Below are 27,218 nucleotides of genomic sequence, written 5' to 3' on the forward strand. Positions count from 1 at the left end.
AATATAACAAAATCATTCCATATCAATTGGGTCCTTTTGCTGTACCGCATTTGCGTCGTGAGGATTGCTTACCCCCCGAGGGTCCGGGAAACAGTTCTCCTACCGGTAGGAGATTAAAAACCGGACACCCTTCAACTTTGGGATTGACGTGTGTGTTCGCGGGTTAGTCCGCTCTTGGGCGATGGCCCTCTTGGAGAAACTGGGCCATTCTTTCGTGTCCTTCTTTCGTGCCGAGAAGTGTCGGCTGGTCGAATGTGTCGAATGTGTCGCTTACCTCTTGAAGGAGGGGCCTTTGTGCCTCATACAGGGGGCACTGGGCGAGAATGTGGTGAAGTGTTTCCAAACGGCCACACTCACAAAAGATTTGGGCCCCTGCCACGCGGTATCGGCGAAACCAATCGCCGATTAGCGCGTGTCCCGAACGAAATTGAACCAGTTGTTGCTTAGGGAGCCATCAAATCAGTAAGAGTTACCAATCACTACATTAGTTAGGATGTTGTAGTGGCAATTCCAAAAAGAGAGAGCATAATAATTATAATAATAATTATCAGAATCTATTACTGTACCACTCATACTACCAGTAGTTAATTTAAGTACCGGTATAGAGTATTTATATTTGTTCATTTAAAAGAACCATCGAGTATCAAACATGCGGATACTGTACTTAGCAATGACATCAGCAACAATAAAAGATCGCTAAAACTGTATCACATGTTGCATCACTTGCTACTGAACTTTTTTCTTATGAATGAATGAATGAATGAATGAATGAATGGATAGAAATCTATTACCGTCCTTGGGCGCGCCGTGACCTGACCGGCAGGGGATAGGAATACGTAAGACTATTACCCACTGACCAGGGCAGTCGCCGTCAAGGGCACGTAGAGAAGAAGGCGAAGACAAGAGGGGGAAGAACACCTCATAGACCCAGTCTGTCAACGACTCACAAAGGTCGCCTCCCTGACCCAGGGAGTAATTGAACTTCTACAAGCTCATTCAGTAGCTTCCATCGCAACAAAGAGTGCGATTCCCGCTGCTCAACCCTGGCTAATTTTTAGCCCAATCACACTATTCAATCCCAAAGTTGAAGGGCGTTCGGTTTTTTAATCTCCCAAGCTTAGCCTGGGCGATTGAGCAGCTAGAGTCGCTCGTAGTTGCGATGGAAGTAGCTGAAAGAGGTTTTAGAAGTTCAACTCTCTCTCGACCTTTGAGAGTCGTTGAGAGCACTGGGTCTGTACATGGTGGTGAAAGGGGAACTCTTCCCCTCTTATCTTCTCCTCATTTCTCTACGTGCCCTTTAAGACAACTACATTGTCGGTGGGCATTTGTCTTACGTATTGCTATCCCCTGCTGGTCGCCGGCAAATTGCTGTTGAAACTTTTTTTTTTTTACATTATCAGAATTTATTATACAAACTGTACTCATACTGTAATACTTAGTTGGTTGCAAACATCCCAGCAAAAGGTGCGATACCGGTAATATCTTTACATGGTACATGCATGGCATTTTTTCGCTTCTCCTCAGGGTAATAAGTATGGCCTATGGCCAGTGAAATTTTTAGGAGCAAATTCCTTATTATCTGTTTGGAGAAAAGGGCAAGAATAATTTAGGGTAAGCATGAGTATACCGACGTGATGCTATCTTACTTTACTACCGGTACTGCACCACGCAGATGAGATGAGATTTCGCATTTAAGTGGCTACATGAAACGTAAGTGAATTCTCTAGGCACCAATCGATTCGCGAGCAGATATCTACAACATTGCATTACAGGACCTAATTAGAGTGAGCTGAATCACGCGTGTTAAAGATAAATAGTGGTCTGGTGAGCAAACGAATACGGTAAGCATTTTATAATCTATCAGTAATTAACGAAAATAAATGTTGAGCATGGAAACCACTAAGAATGGATCAAATGAATGTAATAAGGTGAAATATTATTTGTGACGTTGAGCAAGAGTATGGTCCAGCTCTTCATGGTGCATTGCAATGGACTCAACGGCGCGAACTGCCTGCAGTGCCAACACTTTTGACCTTCTTAGCTTCGTCGTCGTTCGAGCGTTTCCGCTTCCGCGAACCAGGCAACGAGACCTTCTTGTGCGACTCAGGCAGTGAGCTCTCGTCACCAGTATGGATGTGAGGCTGCAGTCTCCGAACCAGAACTCCAAGTTGGATGCGTCGGAAGTTCTTAACCGATCGAGTTCGTTTATCCTCCTTAAAGTAGGTGCCTCTTACAACAGCTTTTCTGGAAGTATTTTCGTTGAAATTAAAGATAAACATGGCGTTCCAGTCAAAGAATATGATGTCCTTGCAGTACCTTGAATATTTTTTTGCTTGCTTGGAGAGCAAAACGGCATTATGCTTAAGACGAGTCTTTTTGGACGAAGATGAAGCCCCTCCCCTTAAAAAACGATATTCATCAGGTGTGCATCCACAACCAGAATTGGAATCGCTTTCATTTATAGTCCCAGGCATTTTAAGCTCAACAATTGCCAAAGGGATAATATTTTTGGGATTCTTGGGATTCCCTTCAACGATTTCCCACACAAAGTCAAAGTAACTACTAGTTTCGCGATGGTATTTTTGGGCTTTGCAAAAGATGTGTTTTCCCTTAGGCAGTAACTTCTCGAGAGCTATCTTGGTGGGATAGATAAATTCCGTAACAAATAGTTTGGTAACATCACCTTCCGTTTTCAACCATTCGTAATGAAGAAAAGGTGTTTGAGTGTGAAGTGGATCCATTACGTTCACCTCATTTTGCTCATGGAGATCGGGCCTGGGGAAAAATTGGTCCAATTGTTTAAGGTATTCTGCTGCGCAGTCTTTTTCGTAAACGCCAACTAATTCCTCCCAGTAAACGGGTACCGATTTATACGTTTTAGTGGATTTACCGCTGCTGTGAGTGCGGTGATAAGGGTATTTTTTTACAGTAAAGGCCATCTGGGGTGGCCCGCTCGGCAATTGTTTATCGAAACATTCACGAGTAGTATAAAATGCCATCATTGAATGATTAGAACAGAAATGGGCACTGAGTATTTGCATATCTAGCCACTAATATATATTTTCCACGCCCCTGCTAAGCTACTATGAGGAGGCCTTAATTTCAGACCTTGAATGAGGATTGCCATATGATATTGACTTTGCTTTTACGCAGAAACGAATTGCGGGTTCCCTACATAATTGTATCGATGCAGCGGGCTTGCTGCTGCGTGTTGGAAAGTTTTATCGGAATTAAGTGAAATGAGGACCCTCCTATGTCGAGCTTTTGAGGCTTCACAGCCATCTTGTTGTACTACGTAAGCACTTATCTATCGATTTGGCTATATTCTCCATGCCCAAGCTACTATGAGGATCCCTTACTTTCAAACCTCAAATGAGGATTGTTCGCTTTGCTACGGCATTACCTAAAAAAGAAATAAAACGAATTGCGGATGCCTTGCGTAATTGTATCGAGACAGTGGGCTTACTGGAGCGTGCTGACGTTTTTTCGGAACAAGCGAAATGGGGACTCTACTATGTCGAGTGTTTGAGGCTACAGCAAGTTTATCTCATTTTACATTTTACCAATCGGTATAACTGTTACCATTAGGTGTATACAATAGTAGCAATACTATCAAAATAAGGGCTTGAAATAGAGTCGCATATTCTTGGTGATGCCCTCTTTAGTGTGACCATACTCAGTGTCGAGCCATCGCTTCCACTGCCAGTCGATCCAATCATTGAAAGTGTCTATCATATCACTATCCCATCGTAAAAGTGGAGACACATATGTTCCAATGAACCTATCCACTTTGGAAGTTTTTGGTAATATGTTGTCGCGAAAAACAATCATGGCAAAGTCAACGAAAACTAGCTCTCTCTCTTGTGAAATATCCGGTGTAGCGACAATGATGTTTCCCGGCCGCAAATCATTAAGTGTTACACCGCGCTTAAACACTGAAGTTTCAAAATCAACCACTGACTTCATCATCCGCTGACGAGCTTTCTTAGAAAAGTCTGCTGGATCCGTTTGGTACATCGACGACCCTGGTATGAGCTCAATCAATATAAGCCGAGCTTGACGAGTCTTTAAACCCTGATTATCAATCCCTTTTAGAAAAGACTCCGTGATGCGTATATCCAAAGAGAAAGATCCATAAAACTTAGGGATTAGCTTCCCCTGAAGATCAGAGAATTCGCGATAAAAAAGTACTTCTCGACCGTAATGCTCATCCACAATGTAAAAAGGGTCCAGAAATCCATCATCATCGTCTAAATACAGCGGATCATACACCTTCACTACTAGTTTCTGCCCTCGCTGGATGCTCTCCAAAGCAGAGCGGGCCTCAGCAATAAAGACCTGAGCATCGTGGCCATCTCCAACTTTGAATGTATCAAGGACCTCCAAATCTAGTGTACCCGTGCCTAATTCTCCCGCCAAAGGAGGATGGCGCAAGCACCGTTCAATCCACGTGAGAGAACCTCTCTCTTCCATACCCTCATCTGAAGCATGACCGCAATCTTCAAACTCTGGCAAAGCTCGAGGGGAAATATGCTGGCGGACAGTAAATCTCATGTCCATGACGTAGGGAGATGGTGGTTTGGACTGGAGAGTTAGCGGGATCTCCATAGCAGATGCTTCGTCGTCTGACATTGTGCTTCCAAGTTAGATGTTATTTACCGGGGTTTTAAATTCCTTAAATCTATGGAAAGTTGATAAGGAGGATATTATATTTTGCACCAGGTTGTATCAAATTACCCGTAAGAAATGATTAGAGGCAATGCATAAAACTTTAATGACACGATTTCTCACTGTCGAGGAACTCTCATAGGATTATTAAGTTTGTCAATGACTCGGATCACCAGCGCATTCTTACCGTCGACGCGTTGCTCTTCAAGAGTGGACACCGCTACTCTCAGAGCAAGGCATTTTTGATTCAGTTAAAGATACTCAAGAGGCTCGACGAGATCACTCATGCTTACGGATTTGCGGTACCTAATCAGCCGTATTATTTATCGACGGATATGATCTTTGCAATGACTCCATAGAGATAGCACCTAAGTGCATTATATGGGAATTTATGACAGCTAACATACTGTACTAACGGTATAATCAAAATATGGAAATAGTTTCGCATGTTCCTTATGATAGACCTTTTAGTGCGAGCATACTCAGTGTAGAGCCAAGGCTTCCACGCCAAGTCGATCCAATCACCACAAGTCCTTTACCATATATTTACCCATCGCAAAAGCAGCGAGATATATGTTCCAATAAATATATCCATTGCGGAATCTTTTGGTAATAAACTGGCGTGAAAAACAATTGTGGCAAAATCAACGGGACCCGGGACACTATTTGCATCAACAGCTTCTGATACTGCTTTTGTTGATGTACTACCGTTACATGGTATTCAGGAATATTCGGGATTTCTAAGCGATACAGCCACATCAAACTTTCCAAACTTAGGTATGAACAAGTACGAATAACTGTCATCAAACATATTTAAAGTTATTCAAACCTATTCAAAGGTATAGATCAATTTGAACTAACGATCGTCCATGATATGTTTTGCTATCTTGACATTTATCCGTTTAAGAAGCTAAATCTTCTTGGCAAATAAATACTGGTACATTCATTGGCGGCTTCTATTAGTAAATACTACCTCCGAAAGCAATTGAACAATCCAGCTGATTCATCTAACATATCATGTATCCTCTGATTAATATCGAACACCAGCCTGCAGTAATGTTACCGGTGTAGTCCAATTGTCAGTTTATCTTATCGAGGTGCATATCATGTCTCACACCGCCATTCCCCGTATAACCCTTTACACGACCCATATTTTACAAAATTACGTCGCACTTCTTGGCTCAATAATCAAAAAACAGGACGCATATCCTCTAATCAGATACTATTTTATTCAATTGCTCATCTTATCGGACAAATTTATCTCATCGATCGCATGCAAATGTCACTTTTTCCTGGGCGTCGCATGCACCCCCTCGGCCGGCTCCCCGACCCTTAGCAAGGGCGCCTACGATCGGCGACTCGGCAGTGTTCCCAATCACAAAACATAAAACCCCCCCAAATTCATCCGCTTGGCCACACATACATACACCTTCATCCATTCTTTAGAACTATGACCAAGGCAGAAGAAGCCCAGAACGAGTCCCTCCCAGACTACGAGGAGGCGACCTGCGATGTTTCTGCTCCTCTTCTGGGTGGGGAGGAGAAGACCACGGGACTCCAGCCCGTAGAGCCCCCCAAGTACGAGCCGCGAGAGAGCGCTCAGGACGAGGACGATGAGCTGACCAATGACTACTCCACTGGTCTCTTTGAATGCCACACGTCGCCCGAGACTGCTCTCATGGCGTGGTGCGCGCCTTGCTGCACTTTTGGCACTATCAATGCGACCCTGCTTGCCAATAGGCATGCGCGCGCCACCGATGATGAGGAAGCCGCACGTGAGCCGCTTGAGCCGCAGACTGCCACCACCTGGAAGAAGACGCTGTGGTCTCTCCCGTATATTGCTGGGGCTGTTCTTGCTGGCCCGTATGCTGAGTGCGGATTTGGCCTTGCTCAGCGACAGAGTGTGCGACGACAGTATAACCTAGAGTCCCATATTGCTCGGGACATTGCCTCGCATCTTTTCTGCCACTGCTGCGCCATGGCCCAGGACCACCGAGAGATGCTCATCCGAGAGGAGCAGCGAAAGAAGCAGTATTTGCTTGCCCAGAAGTCTATGGAGAACGACTTGTAAAAGGGGGCCCATTAATCCAAGAACATATTTATTAATTATTTCAGCTCAAGCTTTTTTTTCATCTTTCATTAGGGTAGATTTTAATTCCTTTATTACTTTATATTTCATTTCATTAGTTCTACTATCCAATTCCTCCGGAATAGATATTCTGAGAGCACAATAGGGATAGATAATCTTTATGTGCCAGTGCCCGATATTCGTTTTAATTCCATAAGTGAAACGCAATATTTACAAATATTTTATTCTTAGTCATAAAAGTAGCAAGCAGGTAATATATATATACAAGATTTAAAAAAGGTCATTATTTATCGCTGGGACTGTTGAATCCTACGAAACGGTTAGTTAGAGCGAAAAAAAAAGAGCGAGAATAGGACTTACAAGTTGACAACGTTGATGTTGGTATCAAGGAATCGGTGCAAACAGTTCTGGAGACACTGCTCCTCCTTCGAGTCGAGAGTGTTGCTGGTGATCTTGTTGGTGATGCACTTCTTCCAGCACATGTCGGTGAAGTTGTGGATAGAGCTCTGGACCTTCGACTTGGAGGTCTCCGCCTCAATCCACTGCATAATCTCCTTTCGGGAGTTAGCATCAAGGTTCTGGATCACAGAAGGGTCGATTTCTGGCATGTTGACGGGTGTTGTTATGGAGGCAGTTGGTGTGTGAAAGAAAATATTCGGAGCTTCGGTTCAATCTTTCGGGACTTTAGGTTATCTTAACTAACTTAACTGTGCGGCTCATGCATGAAATATCGCTACTACCGGTAACTGCTATTTGCACTACTGATTAAAAGTCGAGTTATTAAATAACTGCATTAATTTACTGAGAATATTAAATTGCGTGTTGTTTATTGATCCAAGGCAGTATAAAATTGGCTTTGAAGCACCGGCCGGGAATTGAGTCCTGTTGGCAGTTATAATGTATTACCGGTATACGGCAATTCAGCCCACACCTGATTGGATCGCACCCAATTTGAACGGTTGATAATAGTTAAACGTGTAATAATTTGTGGTAGGCCATGACGTTTTTTGTGACGCAATTACCTAACTATTGCATACGGACTCGTGGCGATAGAACTGCGTTAATGTGCTCCCACCATACAAAAGTTAAGCTGAAACGTAAAACAAAGGCCTACTTGTTCGGATTGAATATTATACATTAACAGGAAGTATTCATAATCCAAAAATTCTTGGCTAGGAAAAACCCAGGGGAGCCAATTACAAAGGTACTGTTACCCGTAGTCCCTAGAATGCAATTAACAGTCCTTATAGTCCATCCGACATTCATAAGCCAATCATGCTTGTTGCAAAACACAATAAAAAGAGCCCAAGCGCTTAAACAGAATAGAAATTACGCAAAGCTATATAACAAATAAAAAATAACAAATAACGGTGAAGTGAAGTACCGGTTCGAGTGTTGGGTGCGGCTGAAATCGCGTGGGGCGAACGCTTTGATTTACGCGCTCCCACGCGTTTCGAAATTGCACCTGTAAGACTCAGGTACAGTGAATTATATATGTCTGTAGGAGAACGGCTAAAAATCCTATTCGATAAAGACTACGAATTCTTCAATAGAGCTGAAGATGCAGTCGATGTAGAGCCATTAGAAAACTACTCTCAAAAGTTACGCGCCGAGCTCGACCGACTAAAATCTCAAGATGACCGGAACATAGATCAGCTAGAATTGTTGACCTATCTTACTACCTTACAGCGGTTAGAGCTGGCTAATCAGCAAATGGAACAGACCATTCTAAACCTAGACAACGAAATCAAACTGCTCTCTGATCGAGAAACTCAAGAAGCAGAGCGGGAAAGGAGTGTGCACGAAGTAAAACATCATCTTGATAAGAGACTGGAAAAACTGGAAAGCTTAGATACCGATAATGAGTTAAATCCCGAAAACATAATTAACAAAATACGGAGTAGGACTAAGGAGGAAAAAGAGTCAAGCCAAGCTTTGTTAAGGTCATTGAAATACGTTTTGAATGGGTGCGTCTTCAGTTCGATAGAAAATATGAGCGTCGATTCTGAAATTGAGCCAAAAGAAATTGCTTCAAAGCTACGCAAAACCGTTCAAATCCTTATCAACGCCAGGTTAGAGGCTGAAAGTGGACTCTCAGATGGCTATATCGAGTTCGATGGAGATGCTGATGATCCTATTCTCCAGTTTTTAATCAGAGGTGAACTTGTTACGACTAAACCTGGCAATTTACGGCTCATAAAATTACGGAGTTATGGTTCGTGAGCACGATATTAATAAAATTGACCTATTCTATTGATAGCCAGCGTTTGTAAAAGAACGCTATAATTGAATAGAAATGTTGAGATGCCGAGGTGCGTGAACAAAATGCGGGACCAAGAAAGGATTACGGTGAAGCATTATCTTACGATATCAGCAATAAATCAGGGAAGGGTCGCATTAGACTACAGCACAATCTTCGTACGTAGACCGTATGGATGCAAATTTAGCAATTAGAAAGATATAGTCAAGTAACATATTACCATACATAAATTAAATCATAAAGATGGGCTCGTTAACACGTCGTTTGCAGTTCGGTCTCGCAGCAAATCTCCGACGTCGGTTTTGAATTTGGAACCGGTACGCTTTGCCAAAAACTCCACCTCGTCTAGGGCACGCTCACGAACCACATGCGAGATATTTGGCGATCGCATGGAACTAGCGTTGGCTACGTCCTTAACTGGTGTACCGGTTGCTGAATGATAGCCTCGCCGCTGTGGCGTACTGCTTCGATACACCGGTTCCGGCTTAAGAGCCTGACCAAGGGCTAAAACTTTTTCATACTTGCTGAGAGCAAGATCGCTGATTCGACGAATGGAGTCCCGAATACCCTGTATCGAAGGACCCTGGGACGATCCATATCGCGAGAGCTGAGATTTCAGGACATTATTTTCGGCCTCAATATGTCCGAGATCTTTCTCAAGCTTGGCCGAGTTCAACCGAAGTTTCCTCTGGAGTTCAACGGCCTGCACCGGCAGGCCTCTCAGGCGAAGAGCCCGCTCACTAACTTCGCCATTCTTGTAGCGAATAAGATCCTGAATTCGGGAGAGCTGCAGAGAAGCACTAGAAAGCATTTTGTGGAGGTCCTTAATCTTTGGTTCGTCCGCTTCAGAAAGATTCTTCGCCTGAACGACGTCCTTGAGCAACGTATCCGCAAGATAGCTGACTGTAGACGCCTGTGAGAGCCTCCAAATATCAACCTGAGTAACATCGCCCATATCGTAATTTAGATCATCTGAATCCTTATGCCATCGAGTGTATCGCTGTATACTTTTAAGGTTGTGGTTGAGAGCCTTGAATTGGCAGATGGTCTCAAGGTACATGTAGTCCGCTTCAGACGTTGCGTTTTCGAGAACTTCAAAAGGCGTTTCAGCCTCTGTAATATCGAGTAAATCTGACAGCTCTGGCTCGAATTCCAAGTCTTCCGGCTCACTCAGGACCTCTTCCAGCGGGATATCCATAATCATCGGCTTCACTTCGTGTCCTTCAAGATCAGGCTCTTCTAGCTCTTCCTCTTCTTCCGATTCCACTTCAGATTCATCCTCCTCTTCAGATTCACTTTCTTCTTCAGACACTTCACCCTCTGACGACTCTGACATACCTGCCCTGTGTGCTTTATCCACGTCACTAAATGATTCATCTTCACTCGTCTTACCTGAAACTTCAACAAATTCTTCCGAGGACAGTGCGTGCACAAGTTCACCACTTCCCTCAGAGTCTCCTTCCGCCTTGATCAACGAATCATCTTTGGATAATGGTGATTGCTCGTCCTTGTCTTCCTCTGGCTGCTGTTTTGGTGTCGTAACGCCGGGGATATGTACAGGCCTGAATGCCTTGCGCTCTTCTTCAGTGGGGGTAGGAGGAAGAGGGGCATCTTCAATAGGCTCAGTTTTGATAAAGGTACGTTCTTCTTCCGGTTCTGACTTCACAGCAACTGGGGACTCTTCCTTATCACTCTCTGGAAGTGCAACTGTGGATGGCTTGTCCAGCTCCTCCTTCTTGACTTCTGTCTCATCCTTTGCAGCTTTCTTTTCATCAGTTGGGAAAGTGCCAAACAATCCACCTTTATCACTCTGACTGAAAGTACCTGAAGGAGACTGGAAGCCTCCGAATAGGCTACCCTTAGTTTGACCAATTGCAGCGCCTGGAGGAGTAGACGCCTTACCAGACGCAAAAATGCTGTCAGATTTAGCAAATGGATTAGAATAAGAGGAAGTTTGACCAAATGGAGAGGTTGTACTACTTTGCATAGACGCAAATGAGAACGGCTTTGCAGTAGGGGTAGCAGTACTGAGGCGCCCTAAATCCAAGTCCACAGTAGATTGATTGGCAGCGTTACCTGGAGTAGCAAGATCACTTTCATCTTCTTCACCAGATGAGGCGATGCCATTGTCCCCTTCGTCGTCGGAATCCTTATCAAGAGCAGGAGTGCGATCCCCACCACGAATCTGAGTCGACAAAGGCTTGCTAAAGAGTGATTCTTCAGCTGGCTTAGCACTCGGCACTGTTTCGTCATTCCAGTTAGTTTCACCAGCCTTATCGCCGAGGGCACCAAAGCCGCTATTGGTCGAAGCAAATGCGCCAAACCCGGAGGTTTGATTTTGACCAAAGCCGTTATTCTGCGAGGCACCAGAAGCTGAAGACTGATTTGCTGCCTGGATAAACCCAGTTCCCTGGGATGCAAATGCTCCAAAACCCGACTGGCTCACTGAAGGTGTAGTGGTGCCAGAAGAACCAAACGAAGACTGGGCAGGGAGACCGAAACCAGCGCCGGAAGTACCAAATGTGGATTGAGCTGGTGAGCCGAAACCAGAGCTGGAAGTTCCAAACGCTGATTGAGCTGGTGCACCGAAACCAGAGCCGGAAGAACCAAATGTAGGCTTAGCACCAAACCCAGGCGATTGGCCGAATGCACTGCCGGAGCCAAGCGACGATTCTGCCTGTTTTCCAAACGCCGATTCTGCCGGCTTTGCAAACGAAGGCTCTACTGGCTTTCCAAGCGAAGACTCTTCTGGCTTTCCAAATGCGCTAGGGCCAGAGCCGAAAGAGGATTGACCAAAGGCGGTACCGGGGGCCGTAAACCCCGCTGTTGGCAATTTTTTGCTCTCTCCAGGTGAATCTGGCGCCTTCTCAGCAAATGGATTACTGATTTCTTTCGTAGATCCGAATGGCGATGCTGTAGGTTCTTCTTTCTTCAACAACGAAGACGCGGCCGGCTCCTTTGGCGGTACAGATTTGGCTGGAGAAGTGTTTGACGAAAGAAAACCTCCTTCATTTTTAGCAGCAATTTCCACAGACTCCTTGTATTTTGCCTTTAGCTTCTCCAACCCCAGCTCGCCTGCCTTTGCCAGTTTCTTCTCAACAATGCTCCACCCCATGAGATGGCCTTCGTTATTTACTACCCAAAACAATGGCAATGGATCACACTCATCACACCCCATAAATGGTTGTTTGAGCTGGACTGCTGAAAAAATATCAAGAGCCACTCCCACGGGACTAGTATCGTCCTCAGTATACGGTAACGCAGCACGGTCACTATCCTCCAAAGGAGCAATAACATGCTTGTCTGTGGCAAATGCTATATCCGAAGATGGTGCCGAGGATAGAATCACTAGCGACTCGATGTCCTTGTGCCAACCGCTGAGTGCCTCCCCGTACCACCATCCATACCGGGACAAGTCACCAAACGGCAGACACACGTCCTCCATTACAGCCCAAACTGCCTCGTCTCGTTTTGAAGCGTCTACAGTGACCATGTATACTGCAAATACCGGATCCTCGGAGTCCTCCTCTTCCGGCGGTTGCTTGACAACCGCCACGAACTGTATACTTTTCACCCACAGAAGGTACACGATCTGGGACCCTTCTGGCTGGCCAGGAACCGGCCATTCAAGAGCAGGAGCCCCATTTAGTGTGTAAAAAATAATGCTGTTGTTGATTTTAGAGCTAGCAAGGATCTTCTTGCCCTTCTTAGTCCAGGTGATTGCAGTCACATCTGACGCTAGAGAGAGAAAAGACCGGTCTTGAACATTCAAAACCCTCAGTGAGCCGTCTTCCTCCAGCACTGCAAAGTCCTGGCCATACTGTGGCCGCGATTGGATGTCCTGGACCTTTCCTGATGGCGTCTTGACTTCAAACACAGGTGATCCCAGGGCGTTGTCGGCCATTGCCTTGGCGGCGTCGAACACAGCAATAGTCCCGTCAACACCACACACAGCCAGATGGCTCTCGTCGCTCGAGAATGCCAGGTGTCGCACTGTCGTGGAGTATGGGAACACTACCGTTTCTGTGAACTCCTTTGAATGCGCTGCCACGGCCTGCCTCAGCGCGCTCAGTCGACCAGCGACAATGCCCTCCTTTCCTGCTGAAACAAACACATCTCCTATTGGTGCAATGGCCAGCAATTTTGTGGATCCGTTGTACACGGACTCGTAGGGTGTCAGCAGCTTGATGCCGCTATCCAGGCCGAGGTGTACAAACGCCCAGTCCTACTCTGTTAGCTCCTCCTCCATCATGAGTGGTGGCACAAAAACTTACCTCTGACTCGATTACCTCAAGCTCGGTCAGCGTGGATTTGTCGCCCATCGTTTACCCCTCGAGATCAATTGCTCGAAATAACGTCTCTTGCCCTGGAAAAAAATAGCGCGCGCGTCAGTATTTTGGTCGCCGATTGGGACGTGATCGATGGTGATGCACGTGACTACTAATCAATATAACTTTGCTAATTAACTCAATAGTTTTGTTAATGAACTAGATATTACTAATTAACTTGATTTTAACTAATTCACTCAAATTACTCTGTACATTAAATTAGGCGATTTTAGGTGTGACAAATTTCAGCGTCTCGAGGAGTCATTGAGTCAGAACGAAGCATAAATAGGGCTTGATAAGGCATATCCTTTAACCTGTAGACAGGCAAAATGGCTTCTTTCAACTTGCAGAAAATCGCTAGACCGAATATCCTGGCTCTTGAGCCATACCGATGTGCCAGAGAGTATGTATAGTTTTCATCCGACCCGTTAAACCGCTAAAAAATGATAACTAACAGAGATCAGCGACTACAAAGTTGGCGTTCTGCTGGATGCTAATGAGTTGACCCACGGACCTTCTCTAAGCGAGCTCGATGATCAGGAGCGTGCACTGGAACTAAACCGGTACCCAGATCCGCACCAGATCGACGTTAAGCAGCTAGCATGCGACTTGCGGAACTCGGAAAGTACGGATAGCTCGCTCAAGCCACTGACTCCAGCCAACATGTTCCTCGGAGTAGGATCTGATGAGGCCATTGATGCAATTATCCGAGCCCTGTGTGTCCCAGGAAAGGACAAAATTCTCACCTGCCCTCCGACCTACGGCATGTATGCTGTTTCTGCCCAGATCAACGACGTTGATATCGTCAAGGTCAACATGACTTTCGAAAAGGGCAACTTCCAGCCAAAGCCAGAGGAGATCAGCAAAGTCCTGGCCGAGGACCCTTCGATCAAAATCGTCTATATCTGTTCCCCAGGTAACCCTACTGGTACCCTGGTGGACAGACCAATTGTAGAGACTCTGTTGAATCACCCAACCTGGAACGGTATTGTCGTAGTGGACGAGGCATATATTGACTTTGCGCCCATTGGCACCTCCATGGCGCCGCAGGTGACTAAGTACCCCAACCTGGCGGTCATGCAGACGCTGTCCAAGTCGTTTGGTCTCGCTGGGGCACGACTGGGTATGACTTTTGCGTCTCCAGAACTGGCCCAGATCCTCAACAACATGAAGGCTCCATACAATATCTCGAGTCTGACGGCGGACATCGCTGCTCGGGCGTTGTCCAAAGAGTCTATTGCCAAGATGCGGTCTCTCGTCGGTAAGGTCGTTGAACAGCGGGACCGGCTGGTTAGGGAGCTGCCACAGATCCCAGGCATGGGCCAGATTATTGGCGGCCAGGACGCCAACTTCCTGCTGATTGAGGTGCTCGACAAGCCCAATGGCAAGCCATCGAGCGAGACCGCCAAGAAGGTATACACTAACCTTGCTGAGAAGAAGAATGTTGTTGTTCGTTACAGAGGGAATGAGCCAGGCTGCGAGGGGGCCCTGCGAATCTCCATTGGCACTAAAGAGGAGACCGATGTGCTGCTAAAAGAGCTGACCGAAACTCTGGGCCAAATCCAGCAATAAATATGATAGATGATAATAAATACAAGAGTCGCTGACCCACTAGTCGCATGAGGAGCTATACACAGAGAACAATGGCAGCTCGCTCTAGTAAAGCCATTATTCATTGAAAATGCGAATATAATGCATGTGCGGGCTCGTTATACGGATTGAATCTCCCATATACCTAGTCCCAGCTTCAGCGACGATAAATCAGAAAAGTCAATGTCGTCCAATGACAAATGCGTGGTCGTGTGCCATACCTTGTTCAGTCGAAATGGACCGGCACTTTTCGGTCTTCCTGAAGCTACTTCGTGTTCATAGAGACCCTGCTCGCCATAAAACGACGACATTGGCGCAATCAGGAAAGACCGTCTTAGCTGAGAAGAAGAACGCGACACCTTGGTCACAGAAGTGACGACATCCGATAAAATCGGCCCTGGTGCGCCCATAAGATCCACAACTGTGAGTCTTGAAGAGGCTGTATAATTAGAGGAGCCCAGAAACTGGGCAACTGGAGCGTATCTTTCCCAGTCCGAGCCGTGGTCCAACGGATAAACGACATCAACGGTGCCCTCTGGCTGGCCCATGAGCCATATTGGTGGTGAGTAAGTCTTCCACCAGATAAACGTATTGGCCCCTCTAGTCAAGTTCTTGCCAATGTGTGTTTGGGCCGGGACAACACCCCCCTGGTGGAACGTGCCCATGAGCACTCCCAGAATCAAATTGAACACCAGCCAAATAGAGAAAAACTTTTTAAAGTGCTTCACAGCCCTCGAAGTGTCAAAAGACAGGCACAAAAGTGGGATCACAGGAATGAGAAACCGCGGCTCTTGATGCGGGGCCAACGACAAAAGAGCAATCCCCGAAACAGAAGCTTGGAAGGGAAGCGAAGTCAAGTAGTTCGTACTTGCAAGAAACAACAGCCCCGGTCCAAGCAACTGCGGCAGGTTCACCAGCAAGTGATTTAGCCGCGAGTGGAGGCCATGCACGGCCAAATTCTCAGAGTCCAAGTTGTACAGCAAGTTATTCAGCGGCGCAATGACATACCCATCCGATGATTTGTATACCTGGGTGTCAATTGCGACTCCAAATGCCGCCATGACTAGTGCAAACGCAACACACGTCACCAGTGCACCTGGATAGCGCACAAACTGCTTCAGCATCGAAATTCCGGGCAAGACCAAAAAGGCAACAAACGTGACCCGGTTGAACACGCCAAACGCTACCAGTAGCCCGAGCATTGCGGCATCAAAATGCCGCGAAGCCGCATTGACACCCCGCGCCTCAAACTCGTGGATAATAACAAGGCACCACAGCAGAACGACCGTCTCAATTGAGTTGGAGAACGTATGGCTCTGGTATGTCCACGTGACATACGAGGTCGCTGCAAAGAGCATGCCCTTGATCTTGTCCTGCTTGGCGTCGGCGAGCCGGTCTATAGCCATGTCGCTGAGCACCCACGTTCCCATGGCAAACAGCAGACGAAGGGCGTAGAACATGGTGCCCGCGTCGACCCTCGAAGCGCTCTCGTCACCAAAAATGGACGCAACAAACGACATTGGCAGCGCATAAAACACGTACAGCGGCAGGAAGCTGCGCGCCGGGTGCTCCCCAGTGAATTCCCATGGCTTGCGTGTCGCCCAGCCAAAAACCTTGTCGGCAACCGCCTCGGGGCCCTGAAAGTGCTCGTCAGGGTGGATGTATGACGGCGAGAGCGCAAACCCGGTACGAAGCACTATCGTCAGCAGGAACACGCCCCGCCAGTAGCTTGACCGGCTAAACACGTCCCGCGACCTCAAAAACTCCCCGTCTACGCCCATGGCCCAAAAGATTGGCTTATTTTTACGATCTACGACTGGCGATGGCGATGGTGGTGGTGGTGGGGTGGTGTGTTACATATTTCCGTGCTCCGCCGCTTCCGAACCCCTCCATCAACGCCCACCACGCCGCCTGGTATGATCTAGCACTCCGAATGAGCAATTGAGTTCAGATCAGAGCTTCCCAGACTTTTTGTGGCTCTACTCTACAGAGAGGTTTAATTCTTTTGCTTGGTGTGTTACCGGGATCTATTTTTTCTGTAAAATTTCGCGTTGCGGGAGAGAAAACTCAGGGGTAATCAAGTCTTGGGGCAACTACTGCAGTATATATACTCGATTGGATACCCTGGGGGGACTAGTCCCCTCCAGACTCCCTTGGGCTCCGCTTCGCGGAGGATATAGCACCTCAGTGGTTTGAAAGCTTGTTTTGGAAATAAATAGTGTTGGAACCAGGTAGTTGGCCCAATTGGGCTTTGGAGGAATGCTGTAATGGTTATTGTAAGTGACACTAAACCATGAGTTCTTAGAGTATTACATGGGAAGTTGTAATGATAGTAACGTATTATTATGAGTTACTGTATAATAGATTCTGGTAACGTTAACGTTAATATAAAAAAAAATAAACCAATTTATTCTAACCACTGGTACCCAAGAACATAAAGGTACGGGTTCTCAATTTCAAGGCATATGAAAAAGATCCACAATGCGTTGAATTCATTCATGCCAGGTGCTACTTTAAGAACATAAAATCGCATTGTGGGCGAACTCATCGATGTATATCATGAATATACTGTACTAAATTTGCAACGGAATTGGTTTCAAGGCTATTGAAAAATACCCTGCTATAACTTATATAGATAAGTAGTCACAAGATGCATTTGACATGAGTTTATCTCAGAGTATTAGCAAGGTTGGTAATGATAGTAACCGTATTAATATGAGTATAAAATTCCGATAAGATAAAAAAATATGTATATGATTGGCATGCCTGCTTGTGTGACTGGAATACCTGGTTGCGGGACCAATATAGCCTTGATTCGGAAGAGGAATGGACGGTGGTGGCGGTAAAAAAATCCTCCCTTTGGACATTGATATTGATTTGACCATATGGGAACGGTGGAAATTGAGGATTTTCATACCATTCAAATGTATTCGGGCGTCGATTCTGCATCAACAGTCTACGGTGTTGGCTTTGAGCTCACCATCCGTAACTTCATGAAGGAGCATATTCTGAGCTTGCAAGTTTCTTGACTCAAACGGAAAGCCGTATGCTTCACAGAACTCTCTGTATCGAGCAAGTGCCTCCACAGCCTCATCACACAACTTCTCTGCTTCTTGTTCGTTGGACGCTGAGTGAATTGCAAGCCCCAGTCTCTTTAAGTTCTCGAGTATTAGTTCCTCGATACGAGCATGTTCGGCTGATGGCGTATACAATGAGTCCTCAACACTAGCTGACCTTGAATTTGCGGCCTCATTCTCTGAAGACCCAGCGGGTTCCGCGTGGTCTCGCAGTTCCTCTTGATCAGACTCCGCCGAGGTTGGAGTAATATTGGATTCCTGTGGTGTACTTCGTTTCATCTTTACTAGAGCAATCGATAGAATTAGTTGCGATTAAGTTGGAGGGTTCCGAGGAAGCGAAATGTTTACAGTGTACAATACCCTTGTTCGTGTTCTCCGGATTTAAAGATGCATATGAGACACCAAATGCTGTGCCTAATGAGACACAGCGGCGCTAACTACGGACGCATCTTGCATTTGGGACATGTAGGTGATCAAAAGGGGTGTATTGTGGTACCCATGTAGTACCACGACTTCTACCGGTAGTACCTGTTGGAAGGCTAAGGAACATGTTGGAAGATAAGGAACAAGAATACGCTTGCAATGATGCAGAGGCAGTCACAATTGATAATTGAATGACGGTCTCAGGGATATTGTCAACGTTGCGGAAAAACATGCACCAGTCACGAAGATCAATCGTCGTGACTAGATCTGCGTAGATCCCAAGATGTGAGAAGCCTATAATGATAATAGCCTATGATTATAAGTTTAATACTGTTGATTTTGATAAGATAAAAAAGCTGCAAACCTGATTGTAGGACTGGCATGCCTGCTTGTGGGACAATCATTACTTGAGGAGGAGGAGGAGGATATAGTGGGGGTGGAAAAGTCCTTCCTGTAGATATTGATACTACCTGGTAATTAATTGATTTGATCATATGCGAACGGCGGGAAATAAGGATTTCCATACGCTCAAATGCACCCTGGCCATCGAGAATTGATCAACAGCCTATGGTTCTGCTTCTGTTAATGTGCCTATCATTCGTTCTTTGCTCTTTCCTTTGCTCCTGCTCGCGTTATACACTTCATCCTGACAAGCTTTTGAGCTTACCACCCGAAATTTCATTAAGGAGCATATTCTGAGCTTGCATGTTTCTTGGCCAAAACGGGTACCCGCATGCGTCACAGAACTCCCTGTATCGACCGAGTGCAGCAACAGCCTCATCAAACAATTTATCTCCTTCGTGTTGGCTGGATGCTGCGCGAATTGCACGGCCCAATCGCCTTATGCCATCGAGTATTTGCTTCTCAGCACGAGCATGTTCGATTAAAGACTCATTGGATTCACCTTCAACCCAATCACTAACCGACCTTGAATTTTGCAGTCTTATTCTCGGAAGACTCATTGGACTCACGCTCAACCGAATCATCAACTGATCCTGCCTTTCCAGTCTCTTTCTCTTTGTTTGCTGATGTACTATCATTCGTTTTCTTCGTTCCTTTGGTCTTGATCTCATTACTTCCTTCAACTTGCCCGTCGAGTTTGAGGAACTTATGAACAACACTCTCAGCTTGTTCTGTGAGAATCTCATCAGCCTGTTTTATCCTTGGGCTAATCGGGTACCCATGTTCCTCACAGAACTCCTCATATCGAGCGAATAATGCCATAGACGCAACACATAAGCTCATGAATTCATTTTGGCTGGACGCTGCGCCAAATGCACGGCCGATTCTCTCCATGTCAGCGAGTGTTTCTTTCTCCATACGAGAATGCTCAGTTGAAGACTCATCGTGTCCAGGCGAAGCACTAGCTGACCTTATATTTGCAGCCTTATCTTCTGAAGACTCATTGGACTCGGTTTCAACGGAATGATCAACTGATTTTAAATTGCCAGTCTTGTTCTCTGCTTTTGTTGTGCTATCATTCGTTGTTCTCTTTCCTTTGGTCGCATTGCTTGTTTCAGCCTGCCCGCCTGATTTGAAGAACTTATGAGCAACACTCGCAGCTTGTTCACTGAGAACGTCATCAGCTTGCTTTATTCTTGGGTTAATTGGGTGGCCATATTCTTCACAGAACTCTTTGTACCGAGCGAATGCCGCCAAAGACTCAACGCACAAGTTAAGGAACTCAAGATGGCTCGACGCCGCACCAAATGCACGGCCCATTCTCTCCATGTCAGCGAGTGTTTCTTTCTCCATACGAGAATGCTCAGTTGAAGACTCATCAACCGATTTCGAACTTCCACTCTCATTCCCTGCTTCTGTTGAAATTTTATCATTCGCTTTCCTCTTTCCTTTGCTCTTGTCAAGCACAGCGGTAGTCTCTGGCACGCCATAGCCGATGCCTTGGGTGATGCGGCCAAGGTACTTCATTGCCTCAGGGCTGTTGGATTTTGCCATAACATCTCCAGCTTCTTTAGACAAAATATCACAACCTTGCAGTGCTCTTCGTGCAACCTCGATCTCATCTCCATCAGTGAACTCCGCGTATCGAAGGATTGCTGCCATCCCCTCTTCTTGCCATTTCTCGAATTCATGTTCCGTGGACATTGCACCAGCTGCACGGCCGATTTTCTTTATGTCATCGAGCATTTCTTTCTCCTCGCTACTGTTGACGACTGGGGGGGCGATTGGACCAAAGTACTTACCAATCGGGTCCTTCGCATTATCTTCTTCAGCCGGCCTGTTGGGATTCAACAAAGCTTGCAGTACTCTCAGCCCAACCCCGGACTCATCTTCGGACTCATCTTCGGGCTCGTCTGCGTCTTCGGACCCGTCTTCGTCTTCGGACCCGTCTTCGTCTTCAGACTCGTCTTCGTCACTTAACTCCGCATATCGAAGGATTGCTGTCACAGCCTCATCACACAATTTCTCCGCTTCCTCTTCGCTGGACGCTGCGGGAAGTGCACGGCGCAATCTCTCTATGTCATCGAGTATTTGTTTCTTGGTATGAGAATGATTGTATTCGCCTTCAGCCGAATCACCAACTGATCTTGAACTTCCAGCTTTGTTTTCTGATGAGTCGAAGCTTAACAGCTCAGTTATTGAAGCTCCGCTCCCTTTCGTTTTCTTTGGTTCAGGCTCCGCCGAGTTTAGGATAAAATTGGACTCCTGTAGTGTTCTTCGGTTTGAAATTACTAGGACAATGAACAGAGCTCTTCGCACTCAAGTGGGGGACTCTTCAATCGCTGCGTCCCATTTATGACATCTGAGACATCAAACACAGGGTCTAATGAGACACAGCGTCGCCAACTATGGCCTCGTATGCATCTGGGCAAGAAGAGGTTGTAGATAATCAAGAGGGACACTATGTACTGTAGTAAAGTAGTAGCAGTGATATTTGTTTAAGGGACCAAGGTACAAGCTTGCAATGTTAGAGAAGCAGTCTTAATTCATAATGGGTTGTCGGTCTCAAGGTTCTTTTCCAGGGATATTGTTAATGCTGCGCAACAGAACGCACCAGTCACAAAAATAAAGTGACATGAGTAGATTTGAGGAAATCTTAGGATTTAGAAGCCTATAATGATATTAACAACATGGCTATGTCGGCCGATGCTGGCTTTCAAGGTTAATACATAGTGGGTGTCGTTTGTAAACACCGGACTACCGGTGTTTACAAACGACCGGTGTTCCCCAAAATTAATTTACGCCAGTCTTGAGCTACAGGTACACTGTGAACTGTTGGATTGTGATACCAGGGTACATGCACCAATGGCTTCAATAATCTTCCAATGTTTTATTTTATCAAGATTTATTATGCTTAATATAAAAATTCCCCGTATAATACCCTGAGATGAATCTCAGTATATCGGTAGTTTCAAAGGTGGAATTGAGACAACAATGAACTGATATATTCGTTTCGAAGGCAAATTGAAATAGCACAATAGTTCCTCATTTATCCTTCCTACCTGGTAAAATAAACATCAGATTTTCGACATTTCATTGAAACCTTCTTTCTCAAACTAAATTTGAAAAAGTGCTCCATAGGAAGATACCAATCTGGTTTCCCAAATTTCATCAGATCAGATCAAATTACATAAATGGAGAATATTCAACAGAAAAAAATGCACATTGTCTCCATTATGACCTATTGAACAACTATACTGAAGATGATATCAAGCTTCATACATGTAGTGGTCCCCACTTACCCATGGAATACCGGGTACTTGTAGTACCAAGGCCCCATCAGAATATTCCTCAATAATATCAACCAGGACTCCGAGGGGAGGGTTTTGGAGGATTGGTCCCCGTATTGTCGCTCCTTTGAGTACTATTCGCCAGCCCTGGAGCTCCCTGACGCGGGGGCCCAACCTTCCATCAATACCAACAAGATCTCCGCGAAGCGATCCCCCCAGGGGAGTTTGGGGGGTTAGTCCCTCCTTAAGTACAGATTAGCTCTTATGTCTTAGAAATGTTAGTTTTATCTATTTTTTGAACTATATCAGAGATTATGTCTTAGGAATGTTAGTTTTTATCTATTTTTCTGTTTTTTTGTATTATGGTATGTACCTGGTAATGTAGGCTGGATACAGCACGTAGTTCATGTACACTTGTTTCGCTTCGCACGCCTTCTAGTCTACTCATGAGCTATTAATCACCAAACCAGAGCTTCCACGAACTAAATTTCTACTCTAACATGAGCTCTGTATTATTAACAAACGAGAGTCTGAAGGGCGAACCCTATCAAAGGTGATGGGGGTGATGCTACCCCTGAGTTTGAGTAGGCGCACATCTCGTCACGCGCGGATAACAGGGCACGAAAAATTTCCCGGCGACAGGGCCCAAATCAGCGAGCAAACGACGAGACGAACTCTTTTTTCCCACCAACCCGTCTACAGGCAGAGTTGAGGGACTCCCGGAGGCGGATAACGACGGATTTAGCCAAGGTTTCGAGAAGAGAATTGGCGAAAAAATGGACATTAACGCTTTGCATACGTGTTTCGCGGCGACGCTGGATGCCGACATCAACAACCGACGGCGAGCGGAACTGCAGCTCAAGGAGGCCGAAAAGACCCCTGGGTTCATCAATGGGTGCCTTGAGATCGTCCTCGAGCCCCAGGTTAATGCGGGTGTCAAGTCTGCGGCAGCTCTGTACCTCAAAAACAAGGTCATGCGCTACTGGAAGCCGGTGGATGAGTCTCCGCTGAATATCGACAAGGACGAGAAGCCAGTCTTTCGGGACCGCCTGCTACCAGCTCTGGTCAAGAGCGATGTCAAGGTGCGTCCTTTTTTGGTAAACACTTTAAATATTGTCGTGTTCCACGACTACCCGAAGGAGTGGCCCCAGCTCCAGCAGACCGTTTATAGTCTTCTGCAGTCTGGCGACATCCAGGAGGTCCATGCCGGTTTAACCAGCTTACTGGAGATGACCAGGTACTACCGGTGGCTTACCGGCGAGGACCGGAAGGGTTTGGATGAAATCGTAGAGCACGCTTTTGGAGGAGTTTTGCACATTGCCAACAAGCTGGTCGACGAGCAGTCGCAACAGGCAGCGGAGATGCTTCGCGATGCGCTCAAGATTTACAAAATGGCCGTGTACCACATGCTCCCCGCCAAGCTGCAGGAGGAAGAGTCAATTGCAGCCTGGGCGAGCCTTTTCCTCCGTGTAATCGAGAAGGAGTTCCCAGCGGAGGTTATGCAGCTAGATGAGGACGACCGGGAGAAGAATACCTGGGCCAAGTGCAAGAAGTGGGCTTACTTCAACCTGTTTAGGCTCATCTTCCGGTACGCTCAGTCCAAGGCGCTGACGGATCCAACGGCGGACTACCATGTGTTTGCTACCGTCTACGTCAACAAGTTCGTGCCCCAGATCCTAGCCGTCTTCTTTGAGCAGATCCAGCTGTGGGCTGAAAAGAAAGTGTGGATATCCAAGGCCTCTATGTACTACATGCTCAGCTTCCTGGAGCGGGTCGTTCCGATCAAGGAGTGCTGGGAAATCCTCAAGCCCCACGCCGAGACGCTCATTGCGCACGTTATCTTCCCGCTTCTGTGTCCTACCGACGAGGATTTGGAAATGTTCGACGAAGAGCCGGACCAGTACATTATCAAGCGTATGGATGTATTCGAGGAGACCCCGACGCCCGACATTGCGGCGACCAACTTCCTGCTCAACTTGGTCAGAAAGCGGAAAAAGAGCACTTTTACGCCCATTCTGCAGTTTGTGCAGAGTATCGTAGCCCAGCACGTTGAAAATCAGCAGTCGCTGGACATGGCACGCCAGAAAGAGGGTGCTCTGAGGATGATGGGGTCTATTGAGCACTACGTGTTGAACAAAAAGAGCCCCATTGCCGCTCAGATGGAAACCTTCATGGTCCAGTACGTGTTCCCTGACTTCGGGTCGCCGTTTGGGTTCCTACGGGCCCGAGCCTGCGAGTTCCTCAATCGGTACGCCGAAATCCAGTTCAGCTCACCAGAAACTATTTCCCATGCCTACCAGGCCGTTATGACCTGTCTGGGCGACGAGCACCTGCCTGTTCAGGTTGAGGCCGCCATGGCTCTGCAGCCGCTAATTGCCCACGACGAGGTGCGGGCTGCCCTCTCCTCGCGCATCCCAGAGGTCATGCAGAAGCTTTTGGAGCTTAACTCGCGCGTAGACGTAGATGCCATCTCGGCGATCATGGAGGAATTCGTAGAGGTATTTGCTGAACAGCTGACGCCATTTGCCGTTCAATTGGCGGAGCAGTTGCGAGACCAGTTCATGCGAATCTGCACCGAGATCCTCGAGAAGCAAAACGTATCTCCAGACGACTACGACTTTGATGGCATGGAGGATAAGACTATGACTGCCATTGGCAACCTGTCAACGCTTACCAGTCTCGTTCTGGCCTTGGACAATGCTGTTGAAGTTGTCGTTAAGCTGGAGGATGTTTTCATGCCCATCTTCGTGACAGTACTCCAGAACCAGATGTCTGAGTTCTACACGGAGGTGTTTGGTCTTATCGAGAACATCAGCTTCTGTATGAAGGCCGTCTCGCCGAGCATGTGGGAAGTCTTGAAGCTTATGCACAAGGCGTTTGACGGTGCTGGATACGACTACCTCGAGGAGATGTACCCATGCCTCGATAACTTTATCCAGTACGGCGCCGCAGCTCTTGCTCAGAACCCAGAGCTCACGGGCATGCTGTACGATATTATCCAGCAGGTTATGACCGAGCAGAACCGGCTGGGCGCTGGGGAGCGACGAATTGCCGCCTCGCTGGCCCAGAACATGATGGTTGGTCTCAAGGGCCACATTGAGCCGCTGGTGCCGCGATTTTTGGACCTGGCCATTGACCGGCTCTCTAGAGATACCACGCAGCTCAAGAATGTGGGCTACTGCGTTTACCTTCTGGAAGTGGTCATTGCAGCTCTGTATTACAACGCCCATGCGACCATGACGATTCTTGAGCAGCGAGGGTTCACTGCGCATTTCTTTAGCATGTGGTTCCAGAACATGAACCGGTTCAAGCGTGTGCAGGACAAGAAATTGGCTATTCTCGCCATCATTTCCATTATCACCCTTCCGGCAGAACAAATTCCAGAGTCAATTCAGAACAACCTGCCGCAGCTCTCTTCTGGATTGGTAACGATCATTGGTTCCCTGCCGGATGCTGTCAAGAACCGAAAGGATATGGCTGAAAAGTTTGCGGATGACAGCTACCTCGGTTACACCGACACTTATGAAGAGGAAGAGTGGGAGGACGACGAAGACGAAGAGACGGCGGGAGCAGTGAACTCTTCGTCGGACGCCAACGAGTATCTCGAGTTTTTGTCCCGGGAGTCTGCGTCGCTCGACTCCAAGGGGTACGCGTTCTTCGACGAGGATGATGAGGATTTGGAGGAGGAGCCGCTCGTGGACTCTGTGCTTGATAACATGAATGTTTATGCCATATTCCGGGACGCGTTTGCCGCGCTCAACCAGAATGACCAGGCGCGATACCAGCTGCTCGCCTCGAACTTTACTGACGACGACCAAAAGATTGTGCATGACACTATTGCGCTTGCCAATGAGGGGGCTTAATTTTTGTTTTCTTTGCCCATCATTTCTAACGATTCTGCGACGATGTATATATTATACAATAAAAAGAATATATATATACGAACCCATTGTACTACCAGCCATCCGTAACTTCGCTTATGGAGGCTTAATTTTAGGCTACAATTGAGCTATATAGTGGACGAATGTATTGTACTGTGGCTGGATTCCATCGGATGATGCTTGGCACCGACACTCTTTGATTTGTTCGGAACACATGGTACTGGCAACTGCGCATACGATCGATTCGTCTCCTGTTTTAATTGTAACCGTAACAAGGTTGGAAGTTACCGGTAATTACGAATTTGTACTACCAGGACGCAGGTTGGGCATTTGTAACAGAGTTTGTAGTTTGTTACAGTGTAACGAAGAGACTGTCTCGTTACGGTCACCCAAAATACGGGGGTCTGGGGGCTGGCCCCCAGCTACGGGAGCTCGAGGGCTGGCCCTCGAATACACTTCATTGCAAGCACCACCATGACTACGGTAGTGTGTCGGATAGATTATCAATTATACGTTTTCAATTCCACGATATTAACTGAATTGTGTATTATACAGAAATAGCCGTGTGAAGGCGCGGAGAGTTATACACTCGAATATACAAAGGTGCCCTTTTCGTTTTTTTACTAACCATAGCACGTCCATTAGAAAAATCATTCAGTTATTAATAAATAAATAAGCGTCGGTCGTAATTATCAAAAAAATTGGGGTTAACCCTGCTGACTGTGAAGACGCGATCGTGACTTGGCAAACAGCAGTTCCTGTTCACGCTGGAGATCTTCCTCTGACCGCCCCGACTGCTCCAACTTGGTGCCTTTTCGTTCGCGAATCTTGAGCGACTCCTTATGCTCCTGCATCACCGTCTGGATCGGGGCGATATAGTCCTGGAACCCCAGCTCCTCCAGCGCTTTGATCACGTGCTCCGATGCAATTGTCTTCTTCGACTCCTTCTCGGCGATGTCGTTGCTCTGGGTCGACAGGATCATGATAAACTCTACGCAGCACTCAATGAGCGCGTCACGCGTGTCTTTGGAAAACACCAGCTCCGACGGCACAATCTCCGATACAATCTTCTGTACCGTTGCTATAATCACAGTTAATATTCCATCACTAATCAATTGAGCAACTTTCTAACATACCTTTGGGCAGACTAAGATCCTCCGCGGCGTCTCTGTCCATATTAATCGTTAAATGTCTATCGCGTCGCTTAGGC

The 27,218-nt window shown here is 46.6% G+C and overlaps 13 protein-coding genes and 1 pseudogene across 14 annotated transcripts, besides 1 other annotated feature; 5 read left to right on the forward strand and 9 right to left on the reverse strand.

The window, feature by feature from the left end:
* Positions 1–105: 105 nt before the first annotated feature.
* Positions 106–436: a mobile genetic element.
* On the reverse strand, positions 164–436 carry TRVA0_034S00584 (annotated as a pseudogene). The gene has a single exon. A coding segment is annotated over exon 1 (273 nt).
* Positions 437–1,994: 1,558 nt separating this feature from the next.
* Positions 1,995–3,041, reverse strand: TRVA0_034S00606 (uncharacterized protein; the record flags this gene model as incomplete). Its single annotated transcript, XM_076686190.1, has 1 exon — positions 1,995–3,041. One exon carries the CDS (start codon positions 3,039–3,041, stop codon positions 1,995–1,997), a length of 1,047 nt encoding a protein of 348 aa, XP_076539548.1.
* A 571-nt stretch (positions 3,042–3,612) lies between these two features.
* TRVA0_034S00628 (uncharacterized protein) lies at positions 3,613–4,632 on the reverse strand (the record flags this gene model as incomplete). The annotated part of the gene is made up of 1 exon (XM_076686191.1): positions 3,613–4,632. The coding sequence occupies one exon, from the start codon at positions 4,630–4,632 to the stop codon at positions 3,613–3,615; it is 1,020 nt and encodes a 339-aa protein (XP_076539549.1).
* A 1,486-nt stretch (positions 4,633–6,118) lies between these two features.
* Positions 6,119–6,739, forward strand: TRVA0_034S00650 (PLAC8 family protein; the record flags this gene model as incomplete). The annotated part of the gene is made up of 1 exon (XM_076686192.1): positions 6,119–6,739. The coding sequence occupies one exon, from the start codon at positions 6,119–6,121 to the stop codon at positions 6,737–6,739; it is 621 nt and encodes a 206-aa protein (XP_076539550.1).
* Positions 6,740–7,044: 305 nt separating this feature from the next.
* TIM8 (protein transporter TIM8) lies at positions 7,045–7,365 on the reverse strand (the record flags this gene model as incomplete). The annotated part of the gene is made up of 2 exons (XM_076686193.1): positions 7,045–7,066; positions 7,118–7,365. 2 exons carry the CDS (start codon positions 7,363–7,365, stop codon positions 7,045–7,047), a joined length of 270 nt encoding a protein of 89 aa, XP_076539551.1.
* An 886-nt stretch (positions 7,366–8,251) lies between these two features.
* On the forward strand, positions 8,252–8,980 carry TRVA0_034S00694 (uncharacterized protein; the record flags this gene model as incomplete). The annotated part of the gene is made up of 1 exon (XM_076686194.1): positions 8,252–8,980. One exon carries the CDS (start codon positions 8,252–8,254, stop codon positions 8,978–8,980), a length of 729 nt encoding a protein of 242 aa, XP_076539552.1.
* A 272-nt stretch (positions 8,981–9,252) lies between these two features.
* Positions 9,253–13,339, reverse strand: NUP159 (FG-nucleoporin NUP159; the record flags this gene model as incomplete). The annotated part of the gene is made up of 2 exons (XM_076686195.1): positions 9,253–13,242; positions 13,292–13,339. 2 exons carry the CDS (start codon positions 13,337–13,339, stop codon positions 9,253–9,255), a joined length of 4,038 nt encoding a protein of 1,345 aa, XP_076539553.1.
* Positions 13,340–13,674: 335 nt separating this feature from the next.
* HIS5 (histidinol-phosphate transaminase) lies at positions 13,675–14,917 on the forward strand (the record flags this gene model as incomplete). Its single annotated transcript, XM_076686196.1, has 2 exons — positions 13,675–13,748; positions 13,810–14,917. 2 exons carry the CDS (start codon positions 13,675–13,677, stop codon positions 14,915–14,917), a joined length of 1,182 nt encoding a protein of 393 aa, XP_076539554.1.
* A 137-nt stretch (positions 14,918–15,054) lies between these two features.
* Positions 15,055–16,716, reverse strand: SMP3 (glycosylphosphatidylinositol-alpha 1,2 mannosyltransferase; the record flags this gene model as incomplete). The annotated part of the gene is made up of 1 exon (XM_076686197.1): positions 15,055–16,716. One exon carries the CDS (start codon positions 16,714–16,716, stop codon positions 15,055–15,057), a length of 1,662 nt encoding a protein of 553 aa, XP_076539555.1.
* Positions 16,717–17,883: 1,167 nt separating this feature from the next.
* Positions 17,884–18,291, reverse strand: TRVA0_034S00782 (uncharacterized protein; the record flags this gene model as incomplete). The annotated part of the gene is made up of 1 exon (XM_076686198.1): positions 17,884–18,291. One exon carries the CDS (start codon positions 18,289–18,291, stop codon positions 17,884–17,886), a length of 408 nt encoding a protein of 135 aa, XP_076539556.1.
* Positions 18,292–19,076: 785 nt separating this feature from the next.
* TRVA0_034S00804 (uncharacterized protein) lies at positions 19,077–19,583 on the reverse strand (the record flags this gene model as incomplete). The annotated part of the gene is made up of 1 exon (XM_076686199.1): positions 19,077–19,583. One exon carries the CDS (start codon positions 19,581–19,583, stop codon positions 19,077–19,079), a length of 507 nt encoding a protein of 168 aa, XP_076539557.1.
* Positions 19,584–20,332: 749 nt separating this feature from the next.
* Positions 20,333–20,944, forward strand: TRVA0_034S00826 (uncharacterized protein; the record flags this gene model as incomplete). Its single annotated transcript, XM_076686200.1, has 1 exon — positions 20,333–20,944. One exon carries the CDS (start codon positions 20,333–20,335, stop codon positions 20,942–20,944), a length of 612 nt encoding a protein of 203 aa, XP_076539558.1.
* A 1,959-nt stretch (positions 20,945–22,903) lies between these two features.
* NMD5 (nonsense-mediated mRNA decay protein 5) lies at positions 22,904–25,990 on the forward strand (the record flags this gene model as incomplete). Its single annotated transcript, XM_076686201.1, has 1 exon — positions 22,904–25,990. The coding sequence occupies one exon, from the start codon at positions 22,904–22,906 to the stop codon at positions 25,988–25,990; it is 3,087 nt and encodes a 1,028-aa protein (XP_076539559.1).
* A 725-nt stretch (positions 25,991–26,715) lies between these two features.
* On the reverse strand, positions 26,716–27,184 carry NCB2 (negative cofactor 2 transcription regulator complex subunit NCB2; the record flags this gene model as incomplete). Its single annotated transcript, XM_076686202.1, has 2 exons — positions 26,716–27,089; positions 27,145–27,184. The coding sequence occupies 2 exons, from the start codon at positions 27,182–27,184 to the stop codon at positions 26,716–26,718; spliced, it is 414 nt and encodes a 137-aa protein (XP_076539560.1).
* Positions 27,185–27,218: the final 34 nt, after the last annotated feature.

This window comes from Trichomonascus vanleenenianus, assembly GCF_965637985.1.
Source record: "Trichomonascus vanleenenianus strain CLIB 3782 genome assembly, contig: TRVA0_034S, whole genome shotgun sequence".
Lineage (NCBI taxonomy): Eukaryota > Fungi > Ascomycota > Dipodascomycetes > Dipodascales > Trichomonascaceae > Blastobotrys > Blastobotrys vanleenenianus.